General features: G+C 42.5%; 1 protein-coding gene across 1 annotated transcript in view; it reads right to left on the bottom strand.

Moving 5' to 3' along the window:
- Tshr (thyroid stimulating hormone receptor) overlaps nucleotides 1-20179 on the bottom strand; it is a 138368-nt gene that overhangs the window by 24370 nt on the left and 93819 nt on the right. Inside the window, exons 5-8 of the mRNA XM_006987273.4 lie at nucleotides 18933-19007; nucleotides 15794-15871; nucleotides 11476-11544; nucleotides 1477-1554 (exon numbers count right to left, since the gene is read on the bottom strand). Of these exons, the coding sequence (XP_006987335.1) occupies nucleotides 1477-1554; nucleotides 11476-11544; nucleotides 15794-15871; nucleotides 18933-19007 (300 nt within the window). The remainder of the gene's footprint in view (nucleotides 1-1476; nucleotides 1555-11475; nucleotides 11545-15793; nucleotides 15872-18932; nucleotides 19008-20179) is intronic.

The raw sequence follows: 20179 nt of genomic DNA, 5'->3' as shown, positions 1-20179 counted from the left end.
TCAGTTGGGAGGGCTGAGCCCCTGAGCCCCTCCCTCATCCAGCCCGACAGTTGATGGGTCACTGTGGTACAGACTTAGTGCAGACAACCACACCCACTGTGGGTTCCTAATTGCAGTTGTTCTCTCTAGCACATTCTTCTGTCTATACTTCACTGTGAGTCAGGAGAAACTCCCATAGCGTACAGAAGACCTTAAGAAAACTGGGCCACTTACCTACTTAACTGGGTGCATTCATTCCCAAGGTGAAATAAATTGTAGGAGGTGAAAGGATGGAGGTATAAAGTGCTCAGGACTGCCAACCATCCACTCTCCTCTTGGAATACACCTATTGTCTATCAGTTTCCATAGTCATCTGTATACATGTTAATACAATTAATTGTTTTCTAATTTTAGAAATAAATACTTTCCTCTTGCTTCCAAAGGATTGTCTTGTGCATCTTTAGGGGACTGTGTGTTTCACTCCATTAAGGACTAATTAGATGGTCAGTGATGAGATCTTAAACCAAGGGAATGAAGAAGGGGACATTAATAAAGAAGCCTGAGGGAAGTAGACTTGATAGGACATGATCACCAACCACATGTGGGAGGTGTAGTTAGAACAGTTGCACAAATAGGTGCATTGTCCAACTATTAAAGAAGAGAAACACTTATATCCCATCTTCCCTAGAAGTTCTTCAAGTAGGAATCAGGCTATACTTTATATTTTTCTCCTCTGGGCTGGCCCCAGATGGTTGCCTTCGGGTACAATTTCTCTGTAAAGACTTACTTGTAAATCTCATATCTTAGGATTTTGTAAACAGCACCAGTCCACAAAGAGAACCCCTATAAGTTGCCTGACCAGGTTGGCAGATGGAATCCTGGGACTTGGGGGCTTCTGAGTCTCAAAGACTTCTTCTAGGCAAGTGGGGAATAGTGGCAGAAGCCTTTACCCAATGCAACAGCTTTCTCTTGTCTTGAATGTTGGTGTGGTGGTCTGATTGAAAATGCCCCCCCCACCCCCCATAAGGAGTGGCACTATTAGGGGGTGTGGGCTTGTTGAAGTAGGTGTGGGCTTGTCACTGGGGGGTTGGGTTTTGAGGTTTTCAGATACTCTAGCCAGGCCCAGTCTCTGTCTCTGTCTCTGTCTCTGTCTCTGTCTCTGTCTCTCTCTCTCTCTCTCTCTCTCTCTCTCTCTCTCTCTCTCTCTCTCCAGCCTTCAGATCCAGATATAGAACTCTCAGCTACCTCTTCAACACCATGTCCGCCTGTACTCCTCCATGCTTCCCTCCATGATGCCAATGGACTAAATCTCTGAACTTTATTCCAGCCCTCAACGAACTGTTTTCCTTTATAATAGTTGCTGTGGTCATAGTGTCTCTTCATAGCAATAGAAATTCTAAGACAGTTGGAATCACCTCTCTTCACACCTCCTTCATTCCAGAAAAGTAAAAGAGAAAAACAATAAAAAGCGACCAGCCATTCATTTGTCTTACTCACAGCAAGGTTGGTCCACTGTGTACTCCTCCAAAGGCATCTTTGTCTATAGCTGTCAGGAATTTATTCTTGTTTAGGTAACTAGACAGAATAAGAGAGAGAGAGAGAGAGAGAGAGAGAGAGAGAGAGAGAGAGAGAGAGAGAGAGAGAATATGAATTAGCCAAACTTAAGCCATTACATAACATTAGAATAAATACCAAAATAAAATGTAACCAAGGTCATATTAATTTTGAAGACACTTTTCATTCTTCTGACTTAAGCACCATTCTAGGTGACCAGAATGCCAGGTTTCATTGTGGCAGGAATCTTTGAAAATTAATGATGTTTAGGGTCTAGTTTGCATCTCTACATTTTATCAAAGTTGCCCAAATTGCCTATTTCTTGGCAATCATTTTTCTTCTACTTTGGCTCAAATTTTGCTTTTCAAAATTGACCATTATTCCCATATGTCTTTGAAGCTGGAACTTAACTAAGAGGTGGGATGGGGATGGTAAGGGTGGTGGGGGGTGGTAGGGATGGCCAGAGACTCAGTTCTTTTCTTGGAGCAGAGTGGCCAGATTTAGTAAGTTAAAATACACGATGTCAGTTTAATTCGAATTACAGATAAGCACTCAATAATTTTCAAGCGTAAATATTTCCCATGCAACTTATCTGTTGTTTATCTGAAATTCAGATTTAATCGAATGGCATGCATTTTATCCAACAGCACTAGTTTTGGTGTAGGGATATTTATGTCAATAAGATTACAGCATATACCTTTTGTGAAAAGTGATGGGTATGTGGATCTTTCCCTTTTTCCAACACATTGGTCATTTGATTGGATAATATTTCTTAGGCAATTTAAGTCACAAAGTGCTTTTGAAATAAAATTTCCTCCAAATGAACAAAAGCACCCAAGGATTTTGAAATTGGCCCTTCTCTCCCCTGATAGGTTTTTTTTTTTTGAGAGTAAAATTATCTAAAATGAAATGAAGTATATCTGTCTTTGTTATAAATGATCCCAGTTTAAGCATTTACATTAACTCACAGCATAGTGTAGGCAATTTACACTAGTGAGTGACCATGGTTTGATGTGAACTAAGCACAGTGGAGACGCTTGGGGAAGTCTACTTAATTATAGATAATCCTTCCTCTATTATATCAGTCGGCTTTGCTCTACAGGATGGCACGTGCTTAAGGATGCTGGCTAATAATAGTAGAGTAATTGAAGACTTTCAGTCAGAATCCTTTCTCTAGAGCTTTCATCAAGAAAGGTCCCCCGAGTTAATTGGATCCGGGTGTGTCTTTGCTGGAGCCGCATGGGTAGGAATAGAACAATCCACCTCCAGTGCTGAAGAGTTTTATCATCCTCCTCGCTCAGGGCAGGCTAAGAGATTTAACAAACAAGTACTAGGATTACAAGCAATGACATGAGGTCTTACACATGTGAATACGGTTTAGAGCCCTTTCAATTATTTTTTTAAATAGAGGTCAGGGACTATTCATCTAAAGCTGTACTACGTTGCCCTCTACTCTCTATTTCCGCCTGATATTACCAGAATCCGTTATTACCTAGTTTATTTTCTTACTGGAATGTTATGTTACTTCAACAAGAATGGAAGTTCTGTGCCTTATTTCCTGCTGTGTACCCACTGCTAACTTCAGGGCTCCCTAAGTACTTCCTGGGTGGGAATTGGGAATGAGCAAACAAACAAATAAATACATCTTTCCTTCAAGATAGTGACACTGATACTTTCAAACTTTGAGGGTGACACACAGGACTGTTTAAAGAAAAAAAATAATGAAGACTAAAAGAAGACTTAGCATATGATGTGGTGGCTTTGGGGAAATCGGCCTTCCTGATGGCAGCTCGTTTTACAAAGAACGGCCCTCACATGGCCTCTTTAAATAGTGGCTGAGTACACAGCTTCTGGAGTGTGTTTAGTAGCTCTGTGTTATAACAAAATGATGGATACAATCAGTGCAAAAAGAGAAATGGATTGCATCTGTTCACAGTCATGGAGATGAGTTGATTGCGTTCTTTTGGGGTCTGGGGTACCATGGCTCACCATCGTAGGAGCATGAAGCAGAAGAAGCTGCTTTTCTCATCATGGCTGAGAAGCCAATAACAGAGGAAAAAGAAGGGCCTGGTACCATATCCCCTTCAAAGGAATGTCCCCAATGACCCAACTTCCCCTCACTAATCTTAAAAGTTCTACTATTTCCCACTAACACCAAGTTGAGAACACCAAGACTTTAATACATGGGACTTGGGGGGCATCCCAGATACCGTCTATACCAGAGGTTGTTATGAAGCCTCACATAGAAAAGACCAGTCTTCTATAGGTTCAGACACCTGAGTAAGCTGCTAAAACATCGTTACGTGTTCCCAGTGGGTTAATGCCATATAAGGCTTGGGTCACAGCACCCTCATGTTCACAGTTTGATTCCATCATAAACCCATTATGCTTATGAAGATCTTTTGTTTGGTAGTAGCTGGATTGGGTAAGACCCACCTTGGGAAAAAAAATAACCGGAGAGAGGCTCTTGATGAGCACAATTTTGTAATATAACAACTCTGATGGGAACAGTGGCCATGCTGGCTTGTAACTCTTTCTATAGTTTTGGGCCAATATAGCTACAGACTCTAGGTTGTTCCCGGGCTGCCCCAAGCCAAGTAATCTCTGCTGAGCTCCTCTCTTTTCCCCTCTTCATCAAGAGCAAAAACCGGCTTGCTTTAATCATCAGAAATTATTGTTAAAAACTAAATTATCACTTGTCCAATTTTGTAGTGTTTTCAGCTGATACTTAATACACCCCTGAGGACGAGCAGACTGGGTGATAAGCAGCGCACTTTACCAGAAATGTTGCAGAAGGCTTCAAACTGGGGAAGGCAGCCAGAGTCCAGAACGGGAGAAAGAATGTAGCGAGAGGTACAGCCAATGTGAACGGAGGTGAACCAGCCTGACGGAAGGCCCCGTTCTCGAAAGACAGTGTGGTCGTTTGGCTACTTAACCTCTGAAGATGATAAGGGGTTTAAAAATGAACCTGCCACTCTTCCCTGCTCAGTCTGTTGGTGTTCTCGAGACAGGGTCTCACTAGGACTAAGTTTGGGCTCATGAGCCTCTGACTCCCATACCTTGAGAGTCTCTGGTTTTTCAGGGCTGCCTCTTTTAGCTTTGAATCTAGGGTTCTGATTTCTCCTTCCAGGTCCCCCAAGCAGCTAAGTGGGGCGGGAGTTACAGACCCAGAAGCTTTCACATCCAGGAAGGATGGCCTTCTATTCACCTCATTAGCCACATGCCAGTGTCTGGGAATGTCAGTCTCCTTCAACTGGTTCCTTGATCCCAACTTATCCCAAGTCTGTGCTGTGTACACTGACTTGGATAAATCAGTCACAGATCTTGGTAAGCCAGATGGGAACCTATTCTAGACAAATGACTATTTTGTGTGTGATTGATAATAGAAGACGAATTCCAAGAAGGTTCAAAAGTTTAGGAGGACTTGTCAGAAGTGTCGAAATGAGAGATTTCCTAAAAGTTAGGGTTGCTAATGTGAATACTGGGAAGGGCTTTTAGAAAAGCCTTAATAGTTCCTTCTAAAGTAAAACAGATGCTGTGGACTGTGCCTGTGTAAGGACGCTTCATTATTTGCATGGATTCTGCCTCTTTGAACCTGGTGAAGAAATTAAGGTTTTCCTAGAAAAGAGTTGTCAAATTTTCCATATTTCAATTTGAGAAGAGTTGTCAAAGTTTCCGTAGTTCAATAATTGAAAATCTGAAAAGTGAGGCCGGAAAAATGAAGATAGAGATGAGTTAGGGGAAAGTATCTAATGGACAGCATCAGTATTGCGGTGTTTGTGTGTGTGTGTGTGTGTGTGTGTGTGTGTGTGTGTGTGTGTGTGTGTGTTTTCAGTTTCTTGGATTTACTTTTTTTTTGTTTTTGTTTTTGCTTTTCAAGACGAGGTTTCTCTGCAGCTCTGGCTGTCTTGGAACTTGCTATGTAGACCAGGCTGGCCTTGAACTCGGAGATCCCTCTGTCTGTCTCCTGAGTGCTGGGATTAAAGTTGTGTACCACCATTGCCCAGCTCGGACTCACTTTTTAAAACTTTCTTTTTTGAAACTTATTTTATTTTTATTTTATGTGTTTGAATGTTTTTCCTGCATGTGTGTCTGCATATCATGTTCATGGAGTGCCTGCAGAGGTCAAAAGAGGGGTTCAGATCCCCTGGAACTAGATTACAGATAGCTGTGAGCATCTGTGTAGATGCTGGGAATTGAACCTGGGTCTTCTGCAAGAGCAGTTGGTGCTCTTAAGCACTGAGCAATCTTTCCCGCCCCTGGATTCATTCTTGACACACAGGGGCCATTCAGTAAAGACTTGTTTGACAAGAAATGAAAGCCCTATTTCTGGGTAACTCACAGGTAGGACAGTTTCTATTCAGCCACAGAAGTGATCAGTGTCAAAGAGAGGAGTATGATGTACTGGGTAAATTTGCCATGGTTCCTGGGCTTCGTTCTCTGAGGAGTTCAAGGATCCATTTCAGTTCCAAGATAGAATTTCATCTCATTCCTACATAATTACTTTAGGGGAAAGTGGGGTTGGCACCTGGGTATGTTGTGACATTCACATGGGAGTACTTGTGTGGGGAACCATTTTTTTTTTCCCACATGGCTCTTGTTAGAAAAATGATAGGGATCCACAGCCTAGCTCTTACATTAGTCTAAATGGAAACTGGATGGCTCTGTGGAAATCTTGTTCGTTACAGGGATCAAGGCACTTGTTTATTGACAGTAACAGGTGAGAAAGCGTTCAAGACTGTAGGAGGCAGAGGGGACAGCCAGCCTTGGAGCATATCCTGCGAGCTGTTCGAATACTTACGCCATGAGAAATAGCAGCCTTCTTAATCCTATAATCTTCTCTACCGTCATCTTTTCCCAGTGGCTCCAAGCTGTGGTGAATTACTTCTAATCAGCTCATGTGTGATGCTAATTAGCACGTTGTTTGTGTTGACTTCTCTGCTCAAAATGATTACTGTCTTGGTAAGTCCTTAACACGTCAAAGTTTTTTTTATTTTATTTTTGGTCCGAATGTTTCCTGCTAGATAGAGGCTGAGTACCTAGAATCCAGCCATAGAAAAATTCCTCTCAGAGAAGCAGACACTGCATGAGAAGCAACTCAGTTCTAGAAGACTGGATAAAGAGAGAGTAGAGAGGTCCAGAGAAGGAACATGGGACTTAACTTATGATTGAGAGCAGCTCAACTTCTCTTGAGCAAGGGCACTCATACTCATTGATCTGTCATCCGAGTGATGACAAGGTGCTTGGCTGTCAGTGGAACCACAGGGCGATGAGTTTTCACCCACTTGCCATGATTTTCACAAACTTCTAACTAACAACGGAATTGCTGCTGGATTCAGTGCTTGTCCTCAGCATGGGATTGGTCCAACTTGGCTGCGATAACATTACTCAGTTACACTAAAACAATGGGGGTAATTGAGGTCAGACCCGATAATTTCAGTACATGGGCATGAAGCAGATGAGTGTTGTTTTGGATGACAAATTATTTAAACTAGAACCTAGAGCTTTGTAAACACAGTTCTAGAGAGATTATGCTATTTCAATCTTTGAACCCTGTTAGGATAATTATTATAGAAGGTAGATATGTTTTCCTTAGTTTGAAAGCACAGTAAAGATTGAGCTGGGTTAAAAACGTGGTGTGAGGGTCTAGAGAGATGGCCCGGGGTAGAGCATTTCCCATAGAAGCTTGACTCCCTGAATTTGATCTCTGGGACCCAAATAAAGTCCTGGAGTGGTGGCACATATTTGCATTGGCAGCATTTCTGTGGTGGGATCAGAGGTAGAGACAGGGGAATCTACCTGAAGCTTGTGGACCAGCTAGTGTCGAGTACACTATGCAGGGAAAGAGACAGTAAGAGAGATCCTGCCTCAACAATGGGGAAGGCAGGAACTGATTCTCAAACACCCTCTCAGACTGCTAGATGCACACAGTGACACATGGGTGTACACACACACACACACACACACACACACACACACACACACACACACACTAATTAATTAATTAAAAACCACATATAGGAACCATGGAAATATGACTTATTTTCTCTTCATCTAAGGAGCAGTCCTTCTCTTGAGGGGCCCCTGATAATGACCATCAATTCAATACATGTTGGATTTACATGGTATCTTTTCTCTGGAGCGTTGAAAAGTAGGGAAAAAAAATAACTTTTCCTTAATCAAAATAAGGTACTTTGGAGAAGATGGGAAGCAGATGGAGCAGAGTCCTGTTTGGATTCCCAACACTGACTGGGAAATGCAGATTTGTATTCTATTATGGTTGGATCTGAGCTTTTTAGCCCTGAAGTATTTTTATCCCGACACTTTTCTTTTAACCTTTATCAGAGACACAAAGATCCTCCTCATTGAATAGCTTCCTCTCCACCGAAGATCTGCAAACTGTGACCCATCAGTCAGCACCTTACACCTGTTCTTGTCAATCAATGTTTTGTTGAAAATGCAGCCATATACATGTATTTGTGTATTGATTTCGCTGTTTCCTACGACAACAGAAGCTGATACATTTGTGTGTATTCACGCGCGTGGGTGTGCATGTGCTGTAACACACGTGTGGAGGTTATAGGACCACCTCAGGTTTCAGTCCTCACCTGCTTTCTGGAACATGGTCTCCTATTCACCACTATGTATGCCAGCTAGCCACAGGCTTACATGGGCTATCTTGTCTTCACTTCCTGTCTGGCAGGAGGAGTGCTGGGATTACTAGTGTATGGTACCATGCTGGGTTTTGTGTGAGTTCTGGGGATCTGAGCTCAGGTCCCTTGTGCTTGCATGGCAAGTACTTTACCTGCTGAGTGATTTCCCTAGCCAGACTTTTTCCATGTGCCTGAGCATGCGTGCGTGCGTGCGTGCGTGCGTGCGTGCGTGTGTGTGTGTGTGTGTGTGTGTGTGTTAGAGACCAGAGTTGATATTGGGTACTCTATAACTTTGGACTGTGGAGCTCACTAATTCAGCTACATTGTCTGGCCATTGTCCCTACTCTACAGTGCTGGGACTCCAGATGCACTCTGTGGCACTGGGCTTTTACACAGGCTCTGGGGATCTGAACTCAGATCCTCATGCTTATGCGGGATGCACTTCATCAACTGAAGCATTGTCTCTGCCCTCCTTTCAGAGCTCTGTAGACGTGAGCAGGATGTCAAGCACAAATAGGGTATACTTTGAAGCAACAATGGTCAGTTTTAATGTTTGCTAAATGAATTATCCATTATCGAAAGTTTGGGCTCTCTTAGTCTCCCAGAATTCTGGAAAGGCAGTTTTGATTTAGGCAAGAGTGGAGCCAATATACTACATTTGGGAGCCATTTACTCAACTTTAGTCTCTCTGGTTGGAAATTTTTAAAATATTTCTGCCCCTGAGCTTGCTGATGTGGTTCTCTGTTGTCTCAATGCTAAGTTCTTTCTGCTCCCAACATCTACAACAATACTATCAAGCTTTGAAGTATTTATTCCCTGGGTACTTCTAAAGTCACAATTATTTTTAAGAGAGCCTAATACTTCACAGGAAAATTAAATCACTAGAGCCATTTTCCTATGTGTAAAGGCTCTAAGAACATATTTGATGGTATTTGCATAATATTAAATGCTGATCTTTTTTTTTTTTTTTTTTTTTTTTAAAAGCATAGGATAAATTTAGAGAAAAATCATGCTGATTTCTCCAAGGTAGCTGGCCAACATCTTTGGATATTCAGCACTTGGATATTTTCTGGCTGATGCTGATTTTGGATTGGATAAATTTCCTTCTGATACCCTTTGATCCTTGGTGTAGCTGGGCTTGTATTGACTCCACAAGAATGTAATTTTCGTTGTGAGCAGGAAGCACCGTGTGTTTGCTTATTTTGTGGCTAGCACAGGGTTTTGTGCATTGCAGGCTTTGTGCACGCAGTAGCTATGCTGAGAAGTCAATGAAGGGCTGTGTGAGATTACTGCAATCAAGTGAAGACAGAAGGAGGGGCTTTCTACCTCTGCCGATGACTTGTATTGGTGAGAATTTACGTACCCTGTGGGGTCTTTCAGAGATTCCTCGGTAATTATATACTAAAAAGATAACTGAAATCAAACCATAACAAACCCATCCTTCCAAACAACCAACAGAATGAGATTCGTCTTCCGATAGAGACGAGAAGGAAGCCCCCAAACCCAAGAGCTAGACTCCACCTCAACAGGATGTAGAGAATCTTACCTCACTATAAGAAATTCAAAACTTGTTACCATTTATGTTTTAAAATGGAGTCATTGCAGAATCTAGTGCTTAACTTGTAAAATAACAACCAAAAGCACTTAATCTCCATGCATGCTCTTTTCCACCCAGGCCCTCTGCACATAGCTGTACAACTAGTTTCCCTAAAATGTAGTCCATGGGCTACAGCACCGGCATTGAGAGAGAGTGTGTTAGAAACGCAGAACCCCACAACCCAGGCCAAATCTACTGAATCAGAATGTATATCTCACAAGATCCTTAGATGGCTTGCATGTCTAATAGTATTTGAGAGGCAACATAGAACACAACACATTTAGACTCATAAGGCCTTCAGATTTTGTAATGATCAACTATGAAGGAATGTTTTAAAGAATAGGAGAATATAGAATCACACAAAGTAATAAGTAACACATCACTGTAAGAAATGAGCAGTTAAATTTGAGGAGAAAATATTAGATAACTTGGAATTAAAAAATATAGCTGGGTGGTGGTGGTGCACGACTTTAATCCCAGCACTTAAGAGGCAGAGGCAGGTGGATCTCTGTGAGTTTGATACCAGTCTGATCTGAGCTAGTTTCAGGACAGCCAGGGCTATACAGAGAAACCATGTCTCAAACAAAACCAAGAACAAAACAAATAAATAAAAAATATATAACTGCTAAAGAAATAACAAGTATTGCAATGTCAAGTGATGCATATCTTTAATTGCAGAACTTGAGTGGCAGATGCAAGCAGATTTCTATAAGTTCAAGCCAGCCTTGTCTACATAGCTAGTTGCATGACAGCCAGGGTTACATAGTGAGACGTTGCCTCAAAACAAAACGAGACAGGCTGGGTGGTGGTGGCAGTGCATACTTTTAATTCCAGCACTTGGGAGGCAGAGCCAGGCAGATCGCTGTGAGTTTGAGGTCAGCCACAGAGCGAGTTCCAGGACAGGCACCAAAACTATACAGAGAACCCCTGTCTCAAAAAAACAAAACAAAACAAAACAAATTAAAAAAAAAAGACAAAACAAAACAAGAAAAGAAACAAAGAAAAGGTATTGCAAGACAAATCAAATGTAAGTTTTGTTTTTCTTATTTTGTTGTTGTTTTGTTTTGGGTATCATTTATCTTTTAAAAATGAAAAAGCAGCTGGGCAGTGGTGGCGCACGCCTTTAATCCTAGCACTCGGGAGGCAGAGCCAGGCGGATCTCTGCGAGTTCGAGGCCAGCCTGAACTACCAAGTGAGTTCCAGGAAAGGCACAAAAAAGCTACACAGAGAAACCCTGTCTCGAAAAACCAAAAAAAAAAAAAAAAAAAAAAAAAAAAAGAAAGAAAAAGCATGTCAAAACAAATTGAGTAACTCTTTTAAAACAACTTTGGATGCAATAATATTCTTTCACTTCATGTATCAAATCTTATCAGATGAATATTTGCGCGCGCGCGCGCGCGCGCACACACACACACACACACACACACACACACACACTCTTACACCCCTATAAGATACCTGATGGTGATAGCATACGTCTCCATTTTATTGAGAACGAGAGCTTTGGGATTTAGAACTGGGGCCAACATTAAGTGTCCACTTCAAATGGCCCTTGTGAAGTTTCTTTCAGCTTTACTTTCAAAGTTTGAGATACTTAAAATAGCTCTCAACAGAATTCAGACTCTCTGGATGGTCCTTCTGGGGGTGAGATGTGGGGAATTGTGGCAGTTTCCATGGTTACCCTAAACTTACACAGCATCCAGCTTTGTTCCATTGAAAGCATGCCCTTGAATCGAAGTAAATCCATTGTTGTATAGTTTCCTAAAATCAAGAGAAAAAGAGAAAGAGAAAAATTAGTGGTCATCTAACTCAATGGTGAGTACTCGCCTAACATATACAAGGCCCTGAGTCAGCAGATCCCCAGAACTGAATAAATAAGTCAAGAAAATAGGTGGCCTGTGGGATATGTGTTGTTCCTTTTTAAATAATTGGACTTCGTCTCTTTAGTATCAGAAATGTGCATAAAATTTCACTCGTCATCCATATGCATTCCTCAAGAAGGGAAAAAAAAAACCTCACACTATGTCTTGTGTGGGGCATAAGATGTTTCCAAGTTTGAAACTCCATTCTCCAGAATTAGGAGCCAGTGAGTCAGCCTTTCCCCAGAAGCTGACTTACTCTGAAGAACAAAGGTTTGAAAAGGATTTTTTAAAAAAGTTTATCTTTATTATGTTTTTAGGGGTTGTGTGTGTGTGTGTGTGTGTGTGTGTGTGTGTGTGCACATGCATGTGGGTGCAGGTGTCCGTGTGGGCTAGAGAGGGCATTGGATCTCCTGGAGCTGAGTTACAAGCAGTTGCAAGCTGTCCTGTGTGGGTGCTGGGAATCAAACTCAGGTCCTCTGCAAGATCAACAAGCACTATTAACTACTGAGTCCTCTCTCCAGCCCCTGGGATTTTTTAAAATGTGGACCTATTAAAGGGAAGGAAATTTCAGATGACAGTTAAGCTCATGTCAGCACTGGAGGAGGGACAGCAGTTTCTTAAGATGAACAGCTGACTAGACATTCATCTGAATGCATAGCTTGTTATTTTTAAATTTAAAGTCTTATTTCGTCCCCTCTCTCTAAAAACAAAAACAAAAGCAAAAAAAAAATGCTTGGTCTCAGAGTTTATCACAAACCAAATGCTTAATAGTTATAGGTGGAATTTAAACTGAGCCTCACAGATGACTCTGAGAAGGTTGAAAGGTCATGTCTTTTTGTGGTAATTTTTTGAAGATTTTAACATGCTATTAATTTTTTACCTCAGTTTCCAGGAGCCAGCCTGAAACGTTACCTCTCATTTCCTAGTGAAGTTACTGAGACATGGGAGCGACTTGCCAAGATCTTGCTAGTCTAAACTTGTTAGGGATCAGGATTCTTTTTTTTTTTTTTGAGACAGGGTTTCTCTGTATAGCTTTGCGCCTTTCCTGGAACTCACTTGGTAGTTCAGGCTGGCCTCGAACTCGCAGAGATCCGCCTGGCTCTGCCTCCCGAGTGCTAGGATTAAAGGCGTGCGCCACCACAGCCCAGCTGAGATCAGGATTCTGGACCTCAAATGCAGTTCTCCTCATCTACTGAGAACACACCTCTGCAAGAGAAGGGACCCCAGTCTTCGGAACTCCCAAGGTATGTGGCACTCACAATTGTTAGTAGTCATTGGCCACAATCAGGAACTGCTCCCAGGAATTCCTCAGAACAGGCAGGGGAGAATTTCAATAATAATTTTTATTTATTTATTTATTTATTTTTGAGACAAAGTTTCTCTGTGTAGCTTTGGAGCCTGTCCTGGAGCTCACTCTGTACACCAGGCTGGCCTCGAACTCACAGAGCTCCACCTGCCTCTGCCTCCTGAGTGCTGGCATTAAAGGTGTGTGCCACCACACAGCTTCAATAATAATTTTAACATACTACTTATGGACTTGATAAATCAGTAACTACAGAGGAGACTCCAAGTTTACAACCAGGCCTGGGTCTGCCACTTAATAGCTGGGTGATCCTGAGACTCTCATATCCTCTTCCATCCTGCTGTTTTATCTCTAGGAATATGATGCTAATACCTCATTACAAATTGCTAGGGAGACCAAGTCACTCTATCTAATAATGCTGAATGCTTAAAAGATGGCCATGTTAAAGGAGAACTCTAAAATCTGAATTCATTCTAGATAACTGTGGGAAACTGAGGAATAATCTCATGGTTTTGTTGTTGTTTGTGTGTTTTTTTTTTCTTTAACGACTGAGTTTATTTCTCGTTCCTAAAGAATTATGGGTGTGGACTGCAATCCATTTTCCAGGAGCTCAGGCACAGAGAGTGACAAATGCTAATGGATAAAGTCCACTTTTCCCGAACTGCAACTCCTTTGCAAATATGTGAAAAAAATGATGCACTTTTTTATTTTCTCCAAATTTGTCCTTGATGAGCTGGGAGAGATGGGTCAGCCAGTAAAATGCCAGCCATGCAAGCATGAATCTGGATTCCTAGAGCCCACTTAAAAAGTCAAGCGTAGCAGCATGTGCCTGGGACCCCTGTCCTGGGGGTGGAGTACACGCAGGTGGATACTTGAAGTTGGTGGGCAGCCAGCCTAGGCGAACCGCTGAGGTTCAGGGTCAGCCAGAGACCCTGGCTCCAAAAATAGGAGTGGAGAGTGATCAAGGAAAAAAAAAGTCTATCCGTAAGCTCACACACACACACACACACACACACACACACACACACACACACACACACACAATGTTCTTGGTTTGAGTTGTGCTTTAGAGACTAAATAAAACTTCATGGAGACATAGGTCCTGAAAAATGTAAATAGCAGAGACGGGAAGAAGCAGGGACATGGGCATGGATTCTGCTGTTAGACACTTTCCTTGTACATTTAAAATTTTGAGCTTGATTGACCTTCAAGGAAGAAAAGGCTTTTATAAAAATATAATTAAAAAAAATCACCCGTAAAGATAATGGACAAACTCATGCCATTCCCACCTCTACAGCCAGGATTCAAACACTGGGTCTCAACAGAGGCATTGGACGGCTCTGGTAGGAAAGGGAAAGGAAGTCCTGGGGAAAAGTGTTACAAGGGGAAGCTAACATTCTGCAAAAAAAATAGCTGAGAATGTAGGAGCTTCCTTGGGAAGAATGCTACCCAACACAATGGAAACCTTTACAGAGGGTATGCCTGGGACTGAGCTGAGAACCCACTGCTGCTCAAAGTAGAGGTGGCCGAGTTGGAATCACTTGTCTTTTCCTAAGAGCTCTGCCCTCATTGAGAAAAGGATACTTTGACTTGACCCACCCGGGGAGAACAGCTGTGATCTTTCATATAACCCAAATGGATACATCAGCAGTGGTTTGGAAAGGAGGGTTCCTGCTGGAGGCTTGGATCAGTTTCGCTAGGGAATAAGTAAATCAGATTTGCATCCAACAAAGACTCCAGACTGTAGTGTGACCAGAGATAGCGAGCTCGGGTGGCCATCCAGGTAAACACAAAACCAACCAACTAACCAAACAAAAAACAGTAGCCTAGGGTGGGGGTAGTGTGTGGGATATAGGGAGAAGGGTCTGCAGAGGTAGCCCTAACTCTACTTTGTGGCTAACAGTATGAAAGGAGAGATTTCTATCAGCTTGGAGAATTAACTGATCTTCTTTCAGTAGATCTTTTCCATTAGAAATTTTATTGCTATCCTTGATTTGGCATCAACTTTGGTTCATTTCTGTGCTTTGAAGCAGGGTCCGGAACTTGCCATAAAGCCAAGGATGATCTTGAAACTCAGATCCTCCTGCCTCCACTTCCCAGGGGCTGGGATTTCAGGCATGTGCCACCATGCCCAGTTTAAGGGTGATAGAATCCAGGGCTTCGTGCATGTCAGACCAACACTATACTAACAGAGTTATAGCCCCATCCTTCAGCATCTACTTTTGAACAACCAACGAGCAGGACATGTTCTGAATAAAAGCACTATGTTTTCTGTTGAGCAAGCAGTTATAGGAACTATGTCCTAGTCTGTGATCTCTGATAGAAAGTGTAATTACAGACTATGAAAAGCCCTCAGTGGCACTAGTCTTTATTCAGGGACTCTGTGAAAGTCACATTTACTCCATGGAGTTTCTTCCTGTATAGAATGGGGATATTTGGATGTTGGATGCTGTACCATAAAGCCTACTGGCCTAATCAGATCCACATTCTGTTTCTATAAAGGGACTTAATTGTGACACAGACTTATGTATGCATTTGGCCACTTTTGCTTTTCAGTGGCAGTTGCTATGAGGCAGTGCAATGTGTACAGCCTACCTGACCCTTCTCGGAATAAATGACCAGCCCCTGCCATAGAGAATATGCAGTTCTTATCGTCTCAGTCTGCTAGTGGTCTGTAGACTATCACACCACAAGGCCACACTCAACTACATGAAATCCTTCCAGTCACACAGTGTACACTGGCATGCTTCTGTAAAACTCAGACACATTATTTAGCTGGAAAAACTAAGACAATAGCCTCAGACAAAATTCAGGGGCTGGCAAGAGTGAAACTGGAAATACTCACAGGGTCAAGGTTTCATTGCACAGTCCCTGAAATGCATTTTCAGGGACTGAAGTCATGTAAGGGTTGTCTGTGATTTCACTGCAAGAGAAAATGATGAAAACAGTTGAGAGAAGAACGCCGGGCATGGGTTCTTGTTGCATAGATGCACTTCAAAGAACCAGCCATCATACAGCTCCATTTCAGCTGCTTCTTTGACCCGCTTCTAATCACTGGTGGTCATGGGAGGTGAGGAGAGCTGTTCTAGGGGGATACACACTCAGAGTCAAGTGTGCAGCAAGCAAACACACTCCAGTGTGAGCTGAGGTCTCTGCCTTACTCCTTATCTCAAAGCAGCTGGAGCTTGGGAGACTTCTGAAACTGCAACACTATGTCCATAGCAACTAGAATGTTCTATGTCAATATGAGGATCAGGAGAAAGGAAAGGGCTCAGTGGATTTTATTTCATGGGTATCATTAGGATGTCCTCTATTTGCAAAACACTGCCAGGCAGGTGCTCCCACAAGACTGCTTATGTTTAAACAGAATTTATCTGTAGCAAATGTTTTTTTCCTGGAAAAAAATATTAAGAGTTTGCAGCATGCCAGGTGGTGGTGGTACACACCTTTAAGCCCACCCCTTGGGACACAGGCAGACAGATCTCTGAGTTCGAGGCCAGCCTGCTCTACAGAGTGAGTTCCAGGACAGCTAGGGCTGTACAGAGAAATCCTGTCTCAACGAAAAACGGGGAGTGGGGAGGTAGGGAGTTTGCAGCTAATCATTCTACACTTTACTGACTCTGCAGGGCTAATTCAACCTTTGCAATTCTCCTGCATACATGCTTTTTCATTTTCATTTGAATGATTAGGTAAGACCACTGTTCTATGTCACAGTTTTTGGAAAAAACAAAACAAAACACCAGACAGTCAATCAAAAGCATGCCCTTGACTGCTCTGTTGAACTCAGATCACACACTCATTTTAATTTTCTAGTCCTTTGTTTCACCGTTTACTGAAACAAACAAACAAACAAACAAACAACTTCCCTTTATACTTCGAGTGAAGCAAGCATGACACCTAGAAAAGTGAAAAGTTATCAGAAAATATGAAAAATAAGGTATCACTCTTATCTAAACCCCCTCCCCCATTCAGCCACTCCCCTCAGAAATCATTTCATCATTTTTACCATTTAAAAATTAAATGTGGGTGAGGGAGCCTTGAGACAGTTCTGTGGGTGAAGGCACTTGCTTGTCAGGCCCACCAACCTGAGTGTGGCTCTGGGAACCTACACAGTGGGAGAGAACCAACTCCTTCTTGTTGTCTTCCAACCTCCACACTCCACATAAAGACACATATACACTAAATAAATCAATGTAAAACATAAAATAGGCTAGGAATCATCCTGCTTAATTAAGGTGGGAAGACCCTCCCTGAAGGTGGGTGGCACCATTTCATGGGCTGAATTTTCATCCTGTAGGAGTAGAGGAAGCCCATTAAGTTTCAGGGAAGCAAGGAAATGTTTATTGTCTCTTTACTCTCTCTTATTTAAAGATTTATTTATTTATATGCTGTGGGATGGTCTGTATGTCAAATTACTCTGATTGGTCAATAAATAAAACACTGATTGGCCAGTGGCTAGGCAGGAAATATAGGCGGGACTAACAGAGAGGAGAAAAGAAAGAACAGGAAGGCAGAAGGAGCACTGCCAGCCACCGCCATGACAAGAAGCATGTGAAGATGCCAGTAAGCCACAAGCCATGTGGCAAGGTATAGATTTATGGAAATGGATTAATTTAAGCTATAAGAACAGTTAGCAAGAAGCCTGCCACGGCCATACAGTTTGTAAGCAATATAAGTCTCTGTGTTTACTTGGTCGGGTCTGAGCGGCTGTGGGACTGGCTGGTGACAGAGATTTGTCCTGACTGTGGGCAAGGCAGGAAAATTCTAGTTACAATTATGTATACAGAAGAGGGCGCCAGATCTCATTTCAGGTGGTTGTGAACCACCATGTGGGTGCTGGTAATTGAACTCAGGACCTCTGGAGGAACAGTCGGTGCTCTTAACCTCGGAGCCATCTCTCCAGCCCCTGTCTCTTTACTCTTGACTATGAGGATGATGTGACCAGCTGCTTGACTTCCTGCTTTGACTTTCCTGAAATGACGGCCAGTAACTTGAAAGTGTAGCCAAATAAACCATCTCCTTCTGAGGATGCGTGCCTTGTGCCCATGGAGGTCAGAAAGAGGTATAGGATCCCTTGGGACTGGAATTACAAACCATTGTGAGCTGCCACATGGGTGCTGAGAATTGAACCCGGATCTTCTACAAGAGGACTTGAGCTCTTGACCTCTGAGCTATTGATTCAGGCCCTCTCTCCAGCCCCTACACCACTGTTGTCTTTTGATGACAGAAATGAAATCAGAACAACAATAAAACTGATGAGTTGGCTTTCTTCCCCATCTATAATGCTCTCCAGAAATTCTCTCTTGACCCCTGTCTTAATTAGGGTTGTTATTGTTGTCATGAAACCATGACCAAAGAAACTTGGGGAGAAAAGGATTTCTTCAGCTTATGCTTCCATGTCACAGTTCATCATCGAAGGAAGTCAGGACAGGAACTCAAGCATGGCAGGAATCTGGAAGCAGAAGCTGAGCTGAGGTCATGGAGGGGTGCTGCTTACTGGCTTGCTCCTCATGGCTTGCTCAGCCTGCTTTCTTACAGAACCTGGGACCACCAGCACAGAGATGGCACCGCTCTCCCCTCTCCCCTCTCCCCAATCACTAATTTAAAAAATGCCTTACAAACCTGCCCACAATCTGACTTTATGGAGGCATTTTCTTAGTTGAGGTTCCCGCCTCTCAGATGACTTTAGCTTGTGTCAAGCTGACATGAAACTAGCCAGCACAAACCCATTCCAGCTCAGCTTCCTACCGTCATTATCCTACAAACACTGTTTTTGTCAGAATCACCAGTGGCCCTCAGTTTGTGAACTCAGTGGCTATTCTTCACTTGTGCCTGACTCCATTCTTCAGCATAGTTACCCTGCCTACTGCTGTCTCTTGGAATCCATTGTTTTTCCTGGCTTCTACCAGTTCCCATGACTGCACCCCAGTTCTTTATCTGGGGCAAACAAAATATACCAAATACTGAATGTTTAGAATACTTACAGTATAAAGAATACATCAGTGGAATAAATTTTGGTCAGGTCAGGAAATATTCTAAGTCCAGTGTTGAAAATACCACTAAATTAAAAAAAAAAAGAAATAGAAGTTTAGGTAAGAAAATCAATACCTAGGAAGTATACTGTAATGGCTGAAATCATGAGTTTATGAGGTAAATCCCAAGTCCTCCACTCAATACCTCATGACTGTGGTAAGTGCTAACCCTGGAATGGGGTGGTATTCCTTCAAAGCATGATAATTTAATCCTGTCAATAGAAGTGATACCTATGCTCTGCTTAGAGTTCTCTGTGGATGTTTTGAACCCAGTGAGATTCCTAGAAATAGAGCAAGGGACAAGGGAAAGGGGAGGAGAGGAGAGGAGACAGAGAGAGGGAGGGGTTTCCATTTAATTGCAAGATGGTGTGTGTGCCTCTCTCTGTCTCTGTCTCTGTCTCTGTCTCTCTGTCTCTCTCTCTCTGTTAGAGGATGGGCTGCAAAAGGTCAATGGAGGAAGAACACATGACTACCTAACTCCAAGTCAGCTTTCCTGTTTTAAATTCTACATTGTGGCATGGTGTCCCATGCCATTAATCCCAGCACTCAGGCAGCAGAGGCAGAAGGATCTCTATGAATTTGAGACCAGCCTGTTCTACATGGTGAGTTCCAAGAGAGCCGGGATTATGTAGAGAGACTCTCCACATCCCAGAAATCTACATCCTTTGGCATTATTATTTTATGAAGAATGACTTTTTTGCAGTAATGACTTGTGAGTATACATACGGCAGGACCTTTTAAACAATGTGCTTGGAAAGACAATAGCTTCTACTTCCAAAATTCATGTCATCAAGGGAAAATATGTCAAGATTAAAAGATGTGCAAAAATATAACACGAACACAAACGTTTAGTGGCTCCTGATGCCCCCAGGATTTAATTCCTGTGATGCTTTTATCAGCTATTAGAACACAGCTAGTGGAAACTGTAAGTTTTTGAAAGGCTTGGTATGGAGGAGAGGCTTAGACCCTACCCAGCTCTTCTAGTGCAAAACAACTCAAGTTTCACTGATACACATTGCAATTCCATCTTGACTCCTTCTAAAGAGAAAGACATTGGATTGAAGAGGCAGCAGGAGCCAGAGAACTCAAAACAAATAAACGGGCTAACCCAGAAGGAGAGAAGTGATATCCCATGGGTGTATAGTTCAGCTATGGTTGGGTTCATGAAAAAGAGCAGGACAAAAAGGCCAGAGAGTTCA

This window comes from Peromyscus maniculatus, chromosome 14 (genome assembly GCF_049852395.1).
Source record: "Peromyscus maniculatus bairdii isolate BWxNUB_F1_BW_parent chromosome 14, HU_Pman_BW_mat_3.1, whole genome shotgun sequence".
NCBI lineage: Eukaryota > Metazoa > Chordata > Mammalia > Rodentia > Cricetidae > Peromyscus > Peromyscus maniculatus.
Note: the sequence above shows the minus strand (reverse complement) of the source record. Positions and strands in the feature narration are given on the sequence as shown.